The 20,286-nt window shown below is 35.8% G+C and overlaps 3 protein-coding genes and 1 pseudogene across 5 annotated transcripts; 3 read left to right on the top strand and 1 right to left on the bottom strand.

Moving 5' to 3' along the window:
* The first annotated feature begins 370 nt into the window (after positions 1–370).
* LOC143627961 (protein IQ-DOMAIN 2-like) lies at positions 371–4,649 on the top strand. Of its 2 annotated transcripts, XM_077097662.1 has the most exons (7): positions 371–387; positions 1,377–1,475; positions 1,572–1,832; positions 2,691–2,906; positions 3,001–3,120; positions 3,812–4,220; positions 4,251–4,649. In XM_077097662.1, the coding sequence occupies exons 2-7, from the start codon at positions 1,401–1,403 to the stop codon at positions 4,373–4,375; spliced, it is 1,206 nt and encodes a 401-aa protein (XP_076953777.1). In that variant the 5' UTR covers positions 371–387; positions 1,377–1,400; the 3' UTR covers positions 4,376–4,649. The 2 variants fall into 2 exon arrangements, with proteins under 2 accessions (XP_076953777.1, XP_076953776.1); XM_077097661.1 differs by having other exon boundaries at positions 373–387; positions 3,812–4,648.
* Positions 4,650–6,403: 1,754 nt separating this feature from the next.
* Positions 6,404–7,487, top strand: LOC143627875 (mitochondrial import inner membrane translocase subunit TIM14-3 pseudogene; annotated as a pseudogene). Its single transcript, XR_013152659.1, has 2 exons — positions 6,404–6,600; positions 7,289–7,487. The product of XR_013152659.1 is annotated as a mitochondrial import inner membrane translocase subunit TIM14-3 pseudogene (transcript).
* Positions 7,488–7,979: 492 nt separating this feature from the next.
* On the bottom strand, positions 7,980–11,751 carry LOC143627960 (uncharacterized). The gene is made up of 6 exons (XM_077097660.1): positions 11,269–11,751; positions 10,066–10,251; positions 9,752–9,988; positions 9,296–9,513; positions 8,559–8,813; positions 7,980–8,466 (listed from the first exon to the last, which is right to left on the bottom strand). Exons 1-6 carry the CDS (start codon positions 11,693–11,695, stop codon positions 8,215–8,217), a joined length of 1,575 nt encoding a protein of 524 aa, XP_076953775.1. The 5' UTR covers positions 11,696–11,751; the 3' UTR covers positions 7,980–8,214.
* Positions 11,752–17,627: 5,876 nt separating this feature from the next.
* On the top strand, positions 17,628–20,286 carry LOC143627897 (ribosome production factor 2 homolog). Its single transcript, XM_077097612.1, has 7 exons — positions 17,628–17,686; positions 18,060–18,135; positions 18,206–18,409; positions 19,097–19,342; positions 19,427–19,669; positions 19,769–19,834; positions 19,933–20,286. Exons 1-7 carry the CDS (start codon positions 17,658–17,660, stop codon positions 20,065–20,067), a joined length of 999 nt encoding a protein of 332 aa, XP_076953727.1. The 5' UTR covers positions 17,628–17,657; the 3' UTR covers positions 20,068–20,286.

Here is a 20,286-nt window from a genome sequence, read left to right as displayed (position 1 = left end):
ATCGGTGCATGTAACCTTGTCTTTCGGCTATCAACGCCACTACATGATGCCTGATTAACCGTCCGTCACTTTTAACGTTATTTTCACGAGATTGGTAAAATAACGTCAAAATTAGTGCAATTTCACTTTTGCCCACCCGATGGTTCACACATATATACATCATATGTGCGCACCGCAAGCAGGTTTCTCCTCGTTAATTTCACATTTCACCATTTCATCATCCACAAGATCTGTTTTTTATTTATTTTTTCCCCTCAAAACATTCCAAAACCGGCGATTTCAACAAAATCAAGAGACTTTTGAAGATCCCATCAACATTCATCGGTAATTTGACTCATTTCTCATACTTTCAAGTTTCTTCAACTCCAAAAGTATAAACTATTTCTAGTCAATTTATGCTCTTTTGAGTAATTTTTACTGAATTTTGTCCAAATTCTTAATCTTTTGCATCTGGATGTCTCAGTAATTACTTGAATAGTTGAATCCTGTTATTTTTCTTGTTTTCGAAATTGGGTGTAAGCGGTTATTGTGTAAAAGCACCGACATTTATCTGAATTTTGAGTATTATCTTGAAATTCATCATCAATTGGCTTTTGGGTATTTATTATTCTCTCATTGATCCTGCTAATTTATCTGAGTTTCTTGAAATTCATCATCAATTGGCTTCTGGGTGTTCATTGATTTACTGTTTGTATGCATTATTATATATTTTATTGATGAATTTTGGGTTTTAAGTTGTAATACTAATTCGACAGTTTTTCACCGACAGGTTCAAGAATTTTACCACTGTTTGATTTTTTTGGGTCAAATGGATTAATTTGTTGACTTAAAATTGACATGAAATAGTTGATTTTTAGAGGGTCTTAATAAGTAGACTGAATCTCATGATAAATTATTATAAACTAGCCCTGCTTGCGGTGCGCACATATGATGTATATATGTGTGAACCCTCGGGTGGGCAAAAGTGAAATTGCACTAATTTTGACGTTATTTTACTAATCTCGTGAAAATAACGTTAAAAGTGACGGACGGTTAATCAGGCATCATGTAGTGGCGTTGATAGCTGAAAGATAAGGGTACATGCACCGATCAGCCGGTGTCCCGATGATTGAGTGCTATGTGCCTTATGTCCAAGGCTTGATGCAAAACTACTATCGAGCCGGGGGTCTCACCGGAAGCAGCCTCTCTATCCCTATGGGGTAGAGGTAAGGCTGCCTACATCTTACCCTCCTCAGACCCTACCATAGCTTTGCTATTGGTGGGATATACTGAGTACGATGATGATGATGATTATAAACTAGGAATAGGAATAATGTTGGTCTCATATTCATAAAATTTTGAATTTAGATTGTTATTTATGTTTGACTTTGACTCAGGTTAATTTGGGGAATGATTCAGTAATGGGAAAGAAAGGAAGCTGGTTTTCTTCGATTAAGAAGACGTTAAGCCCGAGCTCAAAAGAAAAGAGAACACAGGTTCTTTACAACTTATTAATCATTAATCATTAAAGTTTCTCAATTTATTTAAAAATGATCATTAACGTAGCAATCTTTTTGTTAATCAAACACCAGAAGTCAGAACAGAATGCGGTTGTTGAGGATCTTCCTTCAGTATCCGACACGCAAATTGTAGAAAATGCTGGCGGTTCTTACGATTCTCATCCGCTTCCTCCGACAGAAGAGGTGGCACCGTTTGATGAGCCGCCACAAGCCGCCAGTATTGTCACCGCAGATGTGTCAACACCAGTGGCAGCCGCTACGTCCCAGTATGCTGGAGAGTCAAGGGAGGAAGTAGCAGCCATCAAAATTCAAACGGTTTTTCGCGGTTACATGGTACTTCATAAATTGATTAAATCAAGAATATCAACTATAGTTTACATTAAAACTAGGGGTGTGCATGGCACCGAAAAAACTGAACCAAAACAAAAACTGACTGTTTGGTTTGATGTTTTCGCAAAAACCAAAATTTCGGTTCGGTTTCTGTTTTGTATATTATTTAACAGAAAAACCAAACCGAATTTATGGATTTTCACTTGTATTTTGAATGTGAAGTAATTTATAGGGATTTTATAAAGAGTATAACCTAATTATTTTAGCCCAAATGTATAATAATCAGTCAATTGTTAATTTACAAAAGGATTTAGACTCAAATTCATTACTGGGCCATCTTCTTTCAGCCCAAAAATTTCAAGCCTAAATGGTAATTTACCGAAAACTGAAACTGAACGGTTTTCAAAGAAACTCAAAAGCTGAATATTCGGTTTTTGGTTCGGTATAAGCCCAAATAGGCCCGATATTAGTTTTGCATGTAATTATAACCGAAAAGACCGAAGCGAATCAGATTTATGGATTTTCAATTTTTTTGAATGTTAAGTAATTTATAAGAATTTAATTAATAATGTAATTCAAATATTTGAGCCCAAATGTAATCATTAACTTATGAATTATTAAAAAGATTTAGACCTAAATTCATTATTTTGGATCATTTGTTTTTCAGCCCAAAAATTCAAGCCTAAATGGCAAAAACCGAAACCAAACAAGCCAAACTGTTTTCAAAAACTAAAAAACCGAATTATCAGTTTCTAGTTCTATTTGAGCCCACAACCGACCCAAATGTACCCATTTGCACCAATAACTAAAACATATAATGCATGTCAGCATGTCTGTTGATTTATTTTCATGTGTTTATAGGCACGAAGGGCGCTATGGGGCTTGCGAGGGCTTGTTAGGTTGAAAACAGTGGTCGAAGGGCCGTGTGTGAAGCAACAAATGGTTAACACCCTCAAATCCATACAAACTTTGTCTCATTTGCAATCCCAAATAAGTTCTAGAAGGTCCCGGATGGCGGAGGAAAACCAAGCAATACGGAAACAACTCCTAAGGGCCAAAGAAACCTCCAGCATGGAGGTTAGCTTCTGTCACAGCTCATCCCGCCTCCTGCCGCTTCTTATATATCACTTATTTATTATTATTATTATTATTATTTAATATTTTGTTATAGAATGGAGACGAATGGGACGATCGTGTGCAGTCTAAAGAAGAGACAGAAGCTAAGCTTTTGAGCAAGTATGATGCTACTATGAGAAGAGAGAGAGCATTGGCTTATTCCTTTTCTCATCAGGTAAGATACGCGGGTGCTAAACGGGCAGGTTCACGGGTTGACACAAATATGACTAGTTTTAACCTGATTTTTTCTATTTTCCATATTAATACTCTAAATGTACACATTTATAACCAGAAATAGGAATGTGTGTAAAACAATGATCTTTAAAGTGTATAAAATACCTAATGCTTAATTTTCCTATATCAGTTTAACTGTTTTAAGTCATGACATAAAAAATGTTTCTTTTGAACTATAGAGTTAAGTTCATTTCTAGCCCTTGTGGTTTTCTAAAATTGCCACCTTAATCAAAATCCTTTTTTTAGCGTGGCAGACATTGCGGTTTTTAAAACTTGCCATTTCAGTCTACGTTAAAATTTTAAAATGACCAAAATACCCTCTTGTTATAAATAATTTTAAATTAAACGTGTTTGCGGCTTTGGCTAAAATATCCTCTTATTTAAATAACGCCAAGTCAGTCCCGACTTTATCTAAACTTGTTCGTGAGTTTGGCCCGAAATAGGCCCGGGCCTGTTTAGTCAGTTTAGACTAAATCCAAACCAGCTAATTATGTGTTGTAGAGTTGAATAATTTACCAATATCAAAGGCAAATTTAAGTATTCAATAACTTTCTAATCATTATCAAACTTAAAAATGAATACAAAGACATCTAATGTGAGATATTTGAATTTTGATGTTTCTAATGAAACAGCGACATTGGAAGAAATCAGGTGGGACCGCAGGGACAAACATGCTTTTCATGAACCCGACAAATCCCCAGTGGGGTTGGAGCTGGTCAGAGAGATACAAAGATCACGAGACCGACCATGTTTCGGTTAAAAATGGGACCAACAATGGTAAACTTGAAATTGCAAAATCTTATGCCCGTCGCCAACTTAACTCCGCCCCTTCCACTCCTCAGTCAAAAGGAGGTGCTGGTGGCCCGATAGCATCACGAAAGCCCAAGACGGGCCCTAGCCCACGGGCTAATGGTTCAGGGGTCGAGGTGGATGATGACTCAAAGAGTGTGTCAAGTGTTAAATCTGAGATTAAAAGAAGGCATAGTGTTGGAGGGTCTGTGGTGACTGGTAAGTCAGCTAAGGCGAAACCACGGGGACAGGGTGTGGCGGGGAATGGTGGTGGGAGCACAGCGGTGGTGGGTGGTGCGAAGAAACATCTTTCTGTTCAGGCTAAACCGAGGCGGCATTCTGGACCGCCGAAGGTTGAACCCGCGGTTTGTGATGGATTGGAGCAGAACATGGAGGTGGTTGAGTGATTTCTTTGTAAGATGCAATTTGGATCTATATATGCATTAAAAATTTATTTATTTACTTATTGCATGAAAGTTTATGTAATTATTGCTCATATGTTACATTTCTTTTTTATTATTCTTGCTACAAAGAAAATTCGAATACGGTCTTCTTGTTGATCCTTTCATATCATGTGTATGTAAGAGATATTGGCCCGGGTTCGGTTGAGATCGCAACAGAAGTGAGGTGCGCAGGAAGTGAGGCTCGCGGGTGAGTGGTAGCCTGATTTAAGCCCGCATTAGTCTGTTTATTTTAGTCGTGTAACCCTAGAGTAGTTTTTGTATATTGATTTATGTACGTGTAATCGCTTATAACTAAAATATCATATAACCTAATTTCCACCTCCGAACGTAGGTCAAGTTAGATAGAACCATATAAAATCCTTGTGTTCGTTCATTGTTTTCGTCTGTGTTACTGTGTTTAATCCTAACAAGAGATGGTGTAGTAAATTCACTCTGGTTGAAACTTTGTTTAATTATAAATACAAATTCATATAAAAACTTTAAATAGATATTTTGACGTGAAGAGGAATAAAACATTTAGGTCGGTGATTTATAATATTGTATTTGACAAAAAAAAACATATTTTTTATAATTAAAAACCCAGTTAAAACACGATTATTTTTTATACACGTATATTTCTATAATTGCTCAATTTTTTAAGTGACGTATAAAAATTATTGACGTTTATAAAAGGTACACATGACTTGCATTTGATAATAAAGTTTTACTAAATATACCATGTGTTTTATAATTTCTAACATTACATAAAATGACTTTTTAAGCCTTTTTATTTATGCTCATGTTTTTTTTTCCGAATAGCTTTGGATCCACCACCAATATCCGAGTGAGCCTTCCTAAGACGGGATATAAACCGTCCATACTGATTTTGCCTGACTCGCCAAAAAACACAATCAAAGAGGAAACCCATCACTGTTGAAAAACTCCTTAAGTCAAGTTTCGAACCTGAGACTTCAAATATCTCAAATCTTAACCCTCACTCTTATGATAAGGCCAATTGTTATTTATGCCCATGTATAAAAACATAATTATTTTTTTTATTAAATATTTATTTAGTATGATTAAGATAATATTAATTGAGAAATAAGGTGTTTAAATATTAATCTGATTTTTCAAAACTGTATATTTTAGACATTTGCTTATAACTTGGACAAGAAGAAATAGAGTCGGCGTACACCAAATTAAAAAAACCCCAAAATCAAACCCTAACTTTTAATATTAACGAATCACCTGCTCCACCAAATTCTCGAAATCACCAGAAACGTTGCAACGATAAAACCCTAAATTATCTTAACCTGCAACCCAAAATCTAATTTCCAAGCTTTCGATTCGTTCAAGTTCTCTGATATAACCGATTTAAATGGTAATTTCTGCAATACCTGTTATTAATTCTTGATTTTGATTCTGTTTGTTCGTATGCTATTCAATTTGTCAATTAGGGTTCATGAAAACAAAACAATAAAAATTAAACATTTTGAATTTAGGGCAATGTTCAAATATCATAATCAGAACAATATTATTAGATGCAACAATATGATGTATATATGTGTGAACCCTCGGGTGGGCAAAAGTGAAATTGCACTAATTTTGACGTTATTTTACTAATCTCGTGAAAATAACGTTAAAAGTGACGGACGGTTAATCAGGCATCATGTAGTGGCGTTGATAGCCGAAAGACAAGGGTACATGCACCGATCAGCCGGTGTCCCGATGATTGAGTGCTATGTGCCTTATGTCCAAGGCCTGATGCAAAACTACTATCGAGCCGGGGGTCTCACCGGAAGCAGCCTCTCTATCCTTATGGGGTAGAGGTAAGGCTGTCTACATCTTACCCTCCTCAGACCCTACTATAGCTTTGCTATTGGTGGGATATACTGAGTACGATGATGATGATGATGATGATGATGAATCAGGTTTCTACTTTTTTGGTTTATTTTATGCTTTTATTAGCAATTTATTAATATTGTGTTTTAACACAAAAACAATGATCAGGCAACTCCATTGGTGGTAGGAATTGCAGTTGCCGGTGCTGCATACGCGGGTCGGTATAGCATCCAAGCTTGGAATGCGTTCAAGGCTAGACCGGCTGCAACCGCCTTTCGCAAGTTTTATCCAGGCGGGTTTCAACCGCAGATGACTAGAAGAGAAGCTGCACTTATTCTTGGAGTCAGGTATCCTGATTTTTATTGAAACTTGTTGGTTGTTTAGTAAAATGTTATGATGATGACTGTATGGGTGTGAATTTCTAGTTGAATCCGTGAACATTTTAGCTATATGGGTTGTTTCCGGTCTGCGGGTTCAAGGGTTGTCTAGTTTAATTTGTTTTATCGTTACAATTTTTAGATGGATTTTCTTATTTTATGCCAAAGTTTGAAAAATAAAAGAGAAAATTGCAGTAGGTTTTTTTAGAGGTGTAGAAAAGAACTGGTTTTGGTTCCGATTAGGAACCATTTAGACAACAACCGGACCTGTTCCAAACCGAACAACGCGGTTGAAGCCAGTGAAACCTGATTTTTTGACTCTTAAAATCAGTTTCAACTGAAACCGGTTTCGACTTTTGTTGACCCAAACCGTAGCTAGTACCAGCCAGAACCATAGGGTTGAAACGAATCAATTCTGACCAAACCGGTCAAAATCCAGTTTCAAACCGGTCAAACTTGATCTTTGACTTTTTCAAACTGGTTTCTACGGATCCATGTGTTTCAGGTTCGACTCGCCACATTGCAGAGGCAGCCCTTTTTAAAATCCCTGTTCATGAAATTATGAGCTTGCGGTTTAAGGAAACACTTGGAACTAGAGAAGGGTGAATTTATGTTATTTATATTACTTTTATAATGTAATGGTTTGTTTGTTGTTTAGGGAAAGTAGTGCAATGGATAAGATAAAGGAAGCACACCGAAGGGTAATGCTTGCAAACCACCCGGACGCTGGCGGCAGTCATTATCTCGCTTCCAAGATCAGTGAAGCCAAAGATATGATGATGAGGAAGAAGAGCAACAATGGCTCGGCTTTCTGATTATCTCCAACAAGGAGAATAAAGAACATAAATTTTGATTTGTGTACCATTCATTAAAAGCTTGATGTTTCTTAAAATGACCTATAGTCTTGGTCCTAGTTCAGGTTTGGAGCTTATGTTCGGTTACTGTTTATGATGCCATGGCAGTCATACCTATTCTTCAATAAGTAGGTTGATTTGGATTACTTGTGTTTGTTAAATGGGTTGATTTGAGTACTTTAAATTATACAACTGGTCAACCCACCGCCATCATCACCATCACCATGCCTTGATCGTCACCGCACGCCGTTGTCTATGACAAGATCTAATTTGACATAGCATTAGTTGGCGAATTATAACCTATTTACTCTAGTGCAATTCCATTCAGTCATTTTGACTTGTCTAAGGAAACCTTTTTTTAAACGGTCCGATGTGTCATTTGACCGAAACCCAGTAACGCGCTATCTCACCAATCGGACACAAACACAATCGATGTGCTACTGAATTGATTTAGGTCTTTCTATAATATCTCATTCAAGATTGAGATCAATAACCAAACAAACACAAACATGTCCCAAGTAAAATCAGAATTTCAACCTTCAAGCTAATGTTATAACATCAAAACTATAAACGAGAACACATTTTCTTGCAAAACAAGATACCTTTTCGTGGGATCAAGAACTAAACTGATCAAAAGTTAACAGACACTAAACCTGTGAGGTATATACTTTGGAATCAAAACTCTGTTTATATTGGTTAAAAGTCAAAGTCAAACCCAGCTTGGGTGAGTTTAGCTGGGAAGTATTGAAGATGTTTGACTTTGACCATCATCATCATCTTCTTTAATAGGATCTTGATCATTAATTTCAACAGGACCTTGAGGTTCTCCGAACAGCGTTAACAGAATCTTTCTATGACATTCATCACAAAAGTAGAAATATGAAAAGTGCCCATGATTTGGAAGTTTATGAACAATAGCATCTGGTAGTACACGTGTCACGTAATCGGTCATCACAACTGGCACAACCGAATCCTCCATTCCCTGCCCACCAATTCAAATTCAACAAAACAGTGATTACCAACTTCTCAAATCTCAAAACTGCAATAAACATAAGTTGTGATGAAATTACAAACCTGCCATATATGAATCGGTCCTTGAAACCCAGTCAACTCGCATTCTGGTTCATCGGACATGAACTTGAACCAGTGAAATAAGCCTTTTTCTGGGCATTTCTTTTGCACTTTTAAATCCCTTATACTAAAGGGCCAATTCGACACCTGTAACACGGTTTCCTCAATAAACGGTTTAACGGTTCCTTGTCGAATTGATTCCTCAACATCCCTTCGCCAGAATTTTATAAATAATGGATCTTCCGTCACATTTTTATCCTGCAATAATCAATATTATATTTATGTAATGGGTGAGGGTCTTCCTCGACAACTATTTGCCAGAATATTATAAATAACGGCGTCACAATCTTCCGTCACAATTTCTGAACTATTACTAGTGAATGGATTGAATCTAGGAGTGTGCAAAAACACCCAAAAAAAAAAGAAGAAAGAAAGAAAACCGAGAACCAAACCGTATTCGTTACCGGAAATCTTGCTTATTTGGATAACCGAACCGAATTCAATCGAATAAACCAAATAATAACCGAACCAAATAAATCGCCTTAATCGGTTGAATTCAGTTCGGTTAGACACATTTTTTAAAAAGTTTAAAACCGAATAAATCGATGTCCGAACCGATTAACATCCCTAGTTGATTTGGGTTATGTTGTACATCCAATAGGTCAATTGAGTAAATGGGCCTAACTAGAAACTAGTCAAACTGTCAATAATGAAATGATGAAGGTTAAAATAAAACTCACCTGCTCTGAAAGAGACAAGGACAACCACTTATCAACAGGCCCGTGTTTTCCCGAAAGGAAAGTACGCCGATAAAAGAACTTTAAAATCCTAGGAAACCGGCGAGCTAAATAATAATTAAGTTTCCATTTTCTTGACCATTTCTCCCATATTCCAAACCTTTCCTCTTTTGTCAAACCCATGTCATACGGGTTAACCATTGGAGCAAACATCACTGCGCCTGTACATTATCACCCAAATTTAGGCTCAGTAAAGTGTAACCCGAACACGACCCTGTTAGCCCATTTATCTAAAAGTGTCTAACAGGCTGATGGTGATAACCAAGTTGTAAACGTGTTAATCAACCTATTTAATTAAACGTGTCGTTAACAGGTTAGCGGGTTGACCTATTTAATAAAATGGGTTAAACTGGCCAACCCAAACATGACCAGATAAATCATAAAATCTAACAGTCTAACCTGCAATTTTATGCGGTATGTACTTTAGGGCAGCCCAAGCATGAACCGCACCACTTGAATATCCAACAATCCAAAATTTATCAATTTTAAGTGCGTCTGCTAAGTATAAAACATCCATAGCTGATGATTGGAGAGTCCTATTATGGTGTGGATCACTTTCCCCAAATCCGGGAAGATCATAAGTTACTAATCGAACCCCGAACTCTTCCAAAAGTGACAATTTGATCCCTGGTATTCCTGTAAAACAAAAGTTAGCTTCACAAGTTACAACCTGTATAACAAGAGTTTTGTAGTAAGTGTTGAACAATTTGAACCTGCAAGCCGAGAAGATAGAAAGCTATGAGTCGCAACTAATGAATATCTAGCTTTGTCTGCAGAAACGCCTTGTTCGTGATACGACATGTTTCTACCATCGGGAAGTAATATACGCATGGCGGACGGTGCGTGCACTTGAACAAGTGGGATGGGTGTGTTGTCGTGTTTGATATTCACACATAAAACTGCAACATGCAACAATATTTGTTAAAATTTTAATAAATCTTTAACGATATCCGCATATATCACGTGTGATAAACTAATGTAGCTGCAAATAGACACTGCTTTTTCAACCCATTTGAAATGAAAGACAATCTAAATTGACCCATTTGCAAGTGCATGGGTCGAAATTGACACCTCTACGGCTCTACCGTAAAAATTACTTATTAGTGTCCACTGATGTAATCAATAAGGAAAAAATCTATATACTTCTATGGGAGAATTTCACTGGAAATAAACAGTGTTTTTTTTTCTGAAACCACGCAGAACAAACTAAATCATTATTTTTGTTCCATAAGAAAATGATTGAAATGCAATGTTTATTCTTCTCTTCTGAAATTCTTTCCTGAAAGAAAACCTAAAATAATCTACACACAGGGCCGACCATGGAGAGGGTAACATGGGCGACCGCTCCGGGCCAGTATCCTAGGGGCGAAACTTCAAAACAAAATTTATACATTTTATACACATATGAATTCTAAACAAAATGTATAGATAATTAAATTAGAAAATCAAATTCGTTTTATATACAAGTTTTATTTAATTTTATACACTTAAGTAAAGATTTAAACTCATTTCAATTAAACCTGACTATATCCATTACCCATTTGTTTTTATTTAGGCCCTGCCCAATCAAATAAAAATATTAAATCGAAATAAAAAAAAACCCAAAAAAAACTTACGATTAGGAGCCGTTTTACTTACTCGTCCCAGCCCCTGAATTTTTATGGATTATCAGGACCCGCCCTGTCTATCAATGTGTAGCTAAACGGTTAAATCTTAAACAGCTAACATTTTATAAAATATATAAACAACTCAACTCAATGTTTTTTTATGCACACAACATATACACATTTAAAGTACAAATTTCAAAAATATATATACAACAGTCAGTATCAACCATTAATCAAAAATTCAAACTAGTTAGGTTTGTTTTTCGTTTATTCTCGCAATAATTTAGTGCTCCATAAGCTAAACATTACCTGCAACAGTGATGAGAAAAACCGACAATATAACCTGCCAAGCAACAACCGGATCGCGATCCTCGGGCAACACCGCCTCATTCAAACCACTCATTTTCCGGGCCACAACTCGCCACGGACCTCTGACTTTATTCACAACAAACGAATCATCAGTCAAGACAGTCTGAAACACAACATCCTTACATCCTTTACCTAATTCCACCACTATCTCACCCCAAGCCTTGGCAAATCCTTTCACCTGATCTTTAATACTCTCCGATTCCGCCTTTTCGCCTTCCAACACCGCCTTTAAATCATACGACGACGTTGCTGTTGTTGTTGCTGTTAGGTGAGTGTTGTTATCATCGTCGGTGTAGCGGATTCCAGTGTCTTCCACCAGACTCGCTAGCTCCTCCGTCCATGATTTCAGTCTACTGGTATTGTCCATTAGTAAGTAACAAACTCAGTTAGGTTTTGGATAATAATTAATAATAATAATAATAGTTGGTATATGAGCTAAAGGTAAAGCTAATAATGTGTGCAGAGTTGAATGAGAAGCGTGAAATTGAATCTAGGAATATTATTAAACGGAAGTTGAATAAAGGATTGATATTAATATTATTGTGTGCTTTTTGCTTTAGGACAAAAATAGTAGTGTGACTGACATAAACAGACCGCCATTTTGAGAAATATTCAAATATGATATGAGATGAAATATGATTTTAGGAAGGAAGCAGCCATTAATGGAGCTCCGGTTTTGATTTCTGGTTTTTGGAGGTGAAAGTGGGGTCAGTGTTTGCAGGCAGGGTCTGATGTGGGCTCGACCGTCTATGACGTGCCTTGGTTATCTCTGTCTCTTCTTTTGCTTTTTCCATCTTTTTGTTTCTTTTTATACTATTTAAGTTGGATCTATTTGATTATTAAAACTTCGGTTGCTTAACTTTTATAAAATCTATTTGTTTCTCATTCTAACTTCACGTATCATTTTTTTAATTTGTTCAATTCATGGCAACTTTTTATTAAAAAGATTAACATTTTGCCAACAAGTAATTTCATATACAGTCATGCAATCATTTGTAACATACAATTGTATTATATTTCCATAGAAAGTGTGGCTGTCTCTTTTTAATTTGACGTGTCACTTTCTAACTTATTGAATTGCCGACATTTTTCCAGACTAGACTACCTGTAGTTAACGTTAAAATATAGGGCACCAAAGTAAAATCATCTTTGAAGATTATTTTTGCTAAATGAATAAAATAATAGGGGCTAAAATGAATAGAAAGAGAAAGCTTAATGTTGAAGTAGGTCTGGATATAATTTTTTGAGCTTATTTTTCTCTTTTGCAAAAGAAAGATGTAAATAAAAAACTAGTATATTACATTAGTGTAGTTTTAATTTTTAACTATATTTGTTAGGTGTGTTCAAGGTTCGGTTTAAAAACTGCGAAATCGTTTAAACTGGTCATCTGTTTTGTTTCATGGTTAGTTTTTTTTTTAACTTTTGGTCGATTGGTTTTAAAAAAAAAGTTTAAATCGTAGTGAACGGTTTGGTTTACGGTTTATACCTGAAACCAATCATATAAACCGAATCATAGCGTGTGGTTATTATTTTTTAAATTAATTTATTATATATGTATGTGTAAATATATTATTAGACATAGTTAAATTTTAGTTGTTATCTTAAACATATATAAACAAAACATTTAAAAGTTCTATGGTTGTTTTCTACCTTTTTATAAACCACCATATTGTTTTATTTGTAAATTAAAACTTCTCATGCATTTAACATGAATTCACGGTTATGTGCACACCAAACCCAAATAGCCCTCAAACCGGTTATAACATCTTATTAAATTACAAACTAATTTAACCAAATATTTGATATAAAAATCTTGTAAAATAGGGATATACTAAAAAATAATATCTGATTTTTTTAGAAAATATATTATTCATAACAAAGAAACAATTTTACAGTAAATAGAAATAAGCGGGTCATGGGTATCACCAAACCCATAGAATTTATGAACCGTGTCATAACATCTCATTTATTTGTTAAATTCTTTTATCGTCAAAATCTATGTATATCAACTTTTCTTACAATTAATTAAATTAAAATCCAAAAAATATATAAATATTATAAACAAATAATGTAAAACAACCTCGTAATACGGGGATAAGATCTAGTAGTGTGTAATGTGTATACTAAATGTTCAAATACTAACCGTAAGAGCAATGGAAATGGGTGGGGTGAAAAAAGCTAGTGAAACCTTATCTCTCTGTCACGTCTGCGCCACATCAGCTTTCACATACCCATTTCACATTCACATTTTCACTGGAAATGGGTTGTGTGAAACAGGGGGTGAAACCATTATTATATTAATTTTTTTAATATTTTTATAAATTTAATTTTTTTGAAATAACACATTAAATTAAATAAAAGAGCTACATTAAATTTAAAAAACCTACATTACTTATTAAAAAAACTCCTAAACCCACTCGTTTTTCTCGGCTATCTCCTTTTGTTTTTTCTCGTACCAGCTCCTTTTGAAGCCCGTTTACGTGTCAAGGTCGACAGCCATGATCTCCATCTCCTCCTTCTCAATCCTCCGCCTCTCCCTCTCATATTCCCTAAGGTTGAACAGTCGCATCTGTTCAACCATTAGTTTACCGACTTCCTCGGCTCCGGAAGCGGACCCCGACGCAGACCCCGAAGCAATGGATTTTGCTTTCTTCCTTCCAATCGGGCGCTGAATGGGGTCCTCGTCGGCCAAGTCGTTTAGGTTTACATGAGTCCTAGACCTTCCGTCGAATGTGCCGGGACTGGCGTCAATGTCGGCGTCGGCCGAGGATCGTTTGTTTAACCCCGACGCCCTCTCGTCTAATCGTAGTTGCTGCCACTTCGGAGAGGCGGTCAAAACCTCCCATAACTCCACAGGGATATTTCCGGTGTGGTCATCGTCTTGGTAGCGAGCGGCCACTTTCTTATGAAGATCGACGTCGTTCGTGCCACTTTTTGTGTTTCTGGCACACTCCTCGTACACGCCGATGTACTTGTTCACCTTCTTGTTGATGTGAGTCCATTTCCCCGTGATTTGATCCCTCCTTTGGTAGTCGGGACCCTTTCCCGTAGCTTCAGAAAACTTCACCTCGACCCGATCCCACAAATCATCGATAGTTTGTTCGTTACCTATAAATAAGAAAGTAAATAACAAAAATAAACATTTTAAAAAAATACACATATAAACATTTTAAAACTATTTAAAATAAATACTAACGATCGGATGCTCGGAGACGTCAACCCACGCCTGCGCCAAAGCAAGCTCTTCCTGCGCCGACCACTTTTGAATCGATCGAGCCACCTCGGTCATCGGCGTTTGCTTCTTGTGACTTTTTCGGCTTACGGATTTCTTGCGTTGGGCGGTTTCGGGTATTTCATTATCCGCCACACGTGGTTGGGTTTCCGGAACCGAATCCGGGTCCCCCAGATTGACCGGCGGGGTTTGAGTTTGGGTTGGGAAGTTTTGGAATAGAGGTGGTTGAGGAACACCTCGTTGTTGTGTGTTGACGTTTGGTGCGGGAATATGACCGAAATAGTTGGAGAGCCACAACGCGTATTGCTCCGGAGTTAGACGAGGCATGTTGGGATCCATGATATTTTTTTTATAAAAGTTGAGAAAGTTTATAAAAAATAGAGAGAAAGGTGCGAATTTGGTATGTTTTTTTGTATAAAATAGTGGAGTATTTGTAGGTAATTTTTTTTAATTATATAGTCTCCAACGGCTATATAGCCGTTTGAAATCAAGTGGCCCCCCTTCAACAATGCCGTGAAAGATATGACGGAGAGTGAATTGTGCCCCCCTTCACGGAGGAAGGGGGTGGTGTTTCACGGGATCACGCCGCCTAAAGGCCTCTCACGGTGCCCCCATGAAAGGTATTTCCATTGCTCTAAATGAAAAACTGTCTTAGCCCAAATCTCAAAAGCGAGTTAAAGCATAGTCACATGCTTTACTATGCTTTGTATATATTAAGTCCTAATATCAGATTTGAATCCTAAAATCTCAGTTGTTACTCGCATCCTTATTCCTTACTCGCCTACTCATGTAAAATATAACTTTTTTTATATGTGCAACGGTCTAGTTTGGTTCGGTTTAAAACTTTTACGGTTCGGTTTTGAGTTACAAAACTCAAAAACCATGACTAACGGTTTGGTTCACGGTTCAACACTAAAACCGCGATAATCGAATCGTGATCGCTCTAGTATTCATTAATTAGGTGTTGTTTTCTTATTTTCAAATAAGGATGAGACCGGGACGATACTGGTATCGATCCCGAAATTTGAAAATATTTTGTATCAGTATTTAATGCAAAATTCATGAAATAATGGTACCGTACGGGTACCGAAAACTCAAAACTTGGTAACAACGATACTTGTACTCGTTTTGTTCATCCATATTTTCAAATGTATTTTTTGTTTTTCATCAATAAGTTTATTACACTTTTTTTTAATTTAATAATTCAATAAAAAGTATGTAAAGAGTTTAGAAAAGAAGATAATACAATCGGTTCATATAGTTTAAGGGATTGCTTGTTTTCATCAATTTATAACTTATAAACTTTTTGAAAAGTAATAAGGTGTTGGGATTGCTTATATTGTGAGTGGAAAAGTTCCATAAGTTACACTTTTGTAACTTATTAACTTAAAGAAAAGTTATAAGAAGTAAAAATAAGGAATCCCAAACACCCCCTAAAATGGATGTTAACACAATGATTGAAAGTAAAGATTTTTTGCCATTACAAAATAATAACACATGAATTATCTAAGTCTTGAGTTAATTCAGGTCATTGTCTTAAATGAACTGAATTGAACTTTTATGACTGGAATTTAAAGAAAGATCCGCAATTGGAATTTGAGAGCCGAATGATTGACACAAAGACTTCAGTCTCAAATCAATCGATGCTCCTTCATTACATCTGTTAGGTATGTAACTAACATAATGTTTGTTAGATAGTCCACAAACAAAGCTCTAACTATTACAATAAATACATATAAGGCTTGTACTTTGAAAATTTACACTAATATTGTTTATTTTGTACTAGCTATTCACTAATCACATTAAGTAACACAACATTACACTTACTAGTCGCGCCAAAGTAACTACTATTACACTCACTCACCTTTTATTGTGTCGAATTAGTGAATTCTCAGAATACTATACCAAAATAGTGTTATACTTTAGATATACAAATTAATAGTATATCAGGATATTGTTTCTCTTACAAATCCACATTTAACAATATGACAAGACAATACAATTTTCACAAATACAAATGTAATGCTCCATGAAGATAGTTGTCCCTCATCTCAACCCAACAGTGTAACAAGATCCTTTTATTACTTTTTTTAAGGTATTAAAATCGACCCCCCCCCCCCCCCAATAAACTTTTGAAACTCACCCCAAACAAAAAATTCAATCCTATAAAAAAATTTAGGCATACCATTCTCTGATGTAATAGTTATACAAGCTTATATTATATTATCATTGTATAAACAACACTTAGTGTTTAATCGTTATCACTCAGCTTAAATTAGGAGATTGAGATGGTATGGACATGTGAAGAGAAGACAGGTAACAGCGCCAGTTAGAGCAGTGAAAACCCTCAATGTAGAAGGAGTGAGGAGTAGAGACAGACCCAAATTGACTTGGGATGAGCGGATTAGACAAGATTTGCTAGAGTTACACCTCTCTGAGGACATGGTCCACGACAGGACTTCATGGAGACGTAGGATTAAGGTTAATGAGTCCTAGAGAAGACCACTTTTGAAACTTAGCTTTAGCGTATGGACGTAGACTCTTCTACATTTTAGGGGTTGTTCTTTTTTGTTGGTATGTCTATTTGGATTCTATGATTTCATATGTGCTGGTATTTGACTACACCACTTTATCACTATATGTTTTGTTATTTGTACATGTGTATCTGTATGTTGCATGCTTTGGAGCCAGAGATCTCTTTGGATTGAGGTAATGTATGCCTACATCACACTTTTCCCAGACTCTACTAATAATTTTTGCTATTGATGGAATTTACTAGGTCAGCTTAAATTACTTAGATATAGGTGTTTCAATCTTAAAGAATACAAACAACAAAGCTTAGGTTTATTAGTATCCATCTAATCAATATAACCATTTAAAAGTCATGACTTATATCATGTGTTTAATACTTATTTCGTCTATTACATTAATTCGTGTAACCCTCATAGAAGTACAAGGTTTGATTTGCAATACTTTTAAAGCAAAAGGGGTTAAGTTCAATTGTGTTTTGTAAATATGAAGGTTTAGATTCTAAAACCCTAGCGGCCTCTTTTCATTCATCATCACTTGGCTCGTTATATTTTGCAGTTCTACAGAGATGTTGAAATCAAATACCCAGAAGCAAAGGTAACATCGTTTAATCTACGTTTACTTTGCTTATAGTTACTGTTCAGTGATTGAATTAACGGTTCAAAGGTTTAATCGTGTGTCGTTCTCGGCCGTAAAGATTAATTGCTAGGGTTTTTATTAATTTAGGTTTAATTAATTGTAAGTAAGCACGTTTTGAAGCTTAATTGTTGCTGCTGGAAAGCTCGCTATAAAGATTAAGCTCAAAATTGTTTTGTCAAATTAAAATTTTAAAATAATTTTCGGGGATACATTTTGAATTGATTATTTAATAATTATGTATTATTGCTGTTTAATTTAGTTTGACTTGATAATGGTCTTTGATGATATCTGGTTTTAGTTACAGTTTTTTACATGTTTTACATTGTTGCAGCAAGCCAATGTTGAGTATAAAAACCCCTAAATCGCTAAGAGCCAAGCGAGCGCTCGAGAAACGTGCCCCGAAACTGGTGAATATATTGAATTTTGTTTTGCGAAAAAGGTTGATGGAAGTTGATGTTTAGTTGTGTGTTTTTGCAGGTGGAACTTGAAAAGAAGACGCTAATATTGCACGGGACAAAAACGAGCAATACTTTGAATGCTGTGTTGACGGAAATATATCATCTTAAGAAGGATAATTCTGTTAAATATAGCAGAAGAAATGATAATATCAGGCCTTTTGAAGCTGGAGGTGAAACGTCGCTCGAGTTTTACTCACTCAAAACCGATTGCAGTTTGTTTGTGGTAAGTTAAATATGGTTGTTTAAATTTAATGATTTTGGATATCAAATAAACGAACACGAACAAGATTTTGGTTTCATTTACTTAATCGGACACACATGAACACACATCGTTTGTTGATCTATATGTGTGAAGATTTGCTTATTTACGCTCGTTTGTATTTGTTAGTTTTCAGTTACAATTTTAGACCCATTACAATTTAGTTTAGTTTTATTATTTTTTTAGGCATGACAGATTGTGTTCTATGTTCAGTATTTGTGTATCATTCATTTATACTTTATACTATTAACAAATGAACATAAACGAACACGCGCACACTCTTTATTTTGACAGACAAAAATGAATAGGAAAACCCTGTTCGTCTAATTGTTTGTGTTTGATTGTTTATGCTTTTCAAATCTTTCTTTTTTATAACAAAAGAACACAAACACACTCTTTTCTTTTAACGGAAGAACATGGACAAGAAAACCCTGATCGCTTAATTGTTCGTGGTCAATCACTTGTTTTGTTTAAGTTCAACAAACAAACATGTACATGTCACGTTTGTGTTTTTTAGGTTCGTTGGCAAGCTGAATTACAATTTACTGGAGTGTATATCAGTAATTACTAATACTTAGCAATTCACAAAGAACTAATCTATTTAATTGTTTTACGTTTGTGTTTTTTTAACATGTTTTATGCCCCTCGCAGTTTGGTTCACACTCAAAGAAACGACCCGACAATCTTGTAATCGGGCGAACATATGATCACCATATTTACGACCTTGTGGAGGTCGGAGTTGAAAATTTTAAAAGCCTGTCATCATGTTCATACGATAAGAAGATTGCCCCATTAATCGGGTCAAAACCGTTCTTTGCATTTATTGGAGAAGGGTTTGAAAACGTTGAAGAGTTAAAACATCTAAAGGAGGTTTTGCTTGATTTGTTCAGAGGACAGGTGCGTATAATTATTATCTTTTCTAGTTTTTAAGGAGTTTAAAGTTGTAATATTTTAAATGGGATTTATAATCTTTTGCTGCAGGTTGTGAGTAATTTAAATCTTGCTGGATTAGACTGCGTGTACGTGTGTACAGCTGTGGGTTCTAACAAAGTGGTGTTTACACATTGTGCTTTGAGGCTTAAAAAATCGGGAACGGTTGTGCCGAAGGTGGAGCTGGTTGAGGTGGGGCCCACAATGGATTTGGTAGTTAGAAGACATCGGCTTCCTGATGAAAGCTTGAAGAAAGAAGCCATGAAAGTTGCTCCGGAGTTGATCCAGAGGAAGGTTAGTTTAAGTTTTATTTACAATGAAGTTTGCTTTACTTTTTATTTTTTTTCTGTTTTTAATTGGCTTAAATTACATTATTATTTCCTGTACTTTCAGGTGAAAAATGTCAGCAAAGACGCAATCGCAGGGAAAGTTGGGAAGATTTATGTTCCAGATCAACAGGTGATTAAAAATTGTTGTTTGTTTTTGTGTGTTGAAATTCACAGGTTCGGTTGACAGTAACTGACTATTTTATCCATGGGCTATGGTGTTTTTTGCAGGTTGGAAGTACACCTTTACCGTTTACGCCTAAGGGAGTGAAAAGGGAGCGACGTGAGGCGAAGGCGAAAGGTGATGATAAGCATTCAGAAAAGAAGCAGAAGAAGCAGAAGCAAGATGAAGAAGCTTCTGCTTGATAATGGTTTCAAAAAGAATGTATCTTTGTCTTTTAAACAGTTTTTATGGTATCATTTGATGTTTTAATTATTTGTTATTATTGGGCCTTTGTCGGCGTAAGTTTTGGTACCGTGAGATGGTAAAACCCATGCTAGTTCATGTTGTTTGGAAGTAGCCTTGTTTGTTTGACTGTTAGTTATATACTCGTTGCTTTATGCTCCAAATTAATTAATATAAAA

This window comes from Bidens hawaiensis, unplaced genomic scaffold (genome assembly GCF_021521415.1).
Source record: "Bidens hawaiensis isolate Kalapana, Puna unplaced genomic scaffold, B.hawaiensis_p1.1 tig00004748_1, whole genome shotgun sequence".
NCBI lineage: Eukaryota > Viridiplantae > Streptophyta > Magnoliopsida > Asterales > Asteraceae > Bidens > Bidens hawaiensis.
This window is presented reverse-complemented; position numbering and strand designations above follow the sequence as displayed.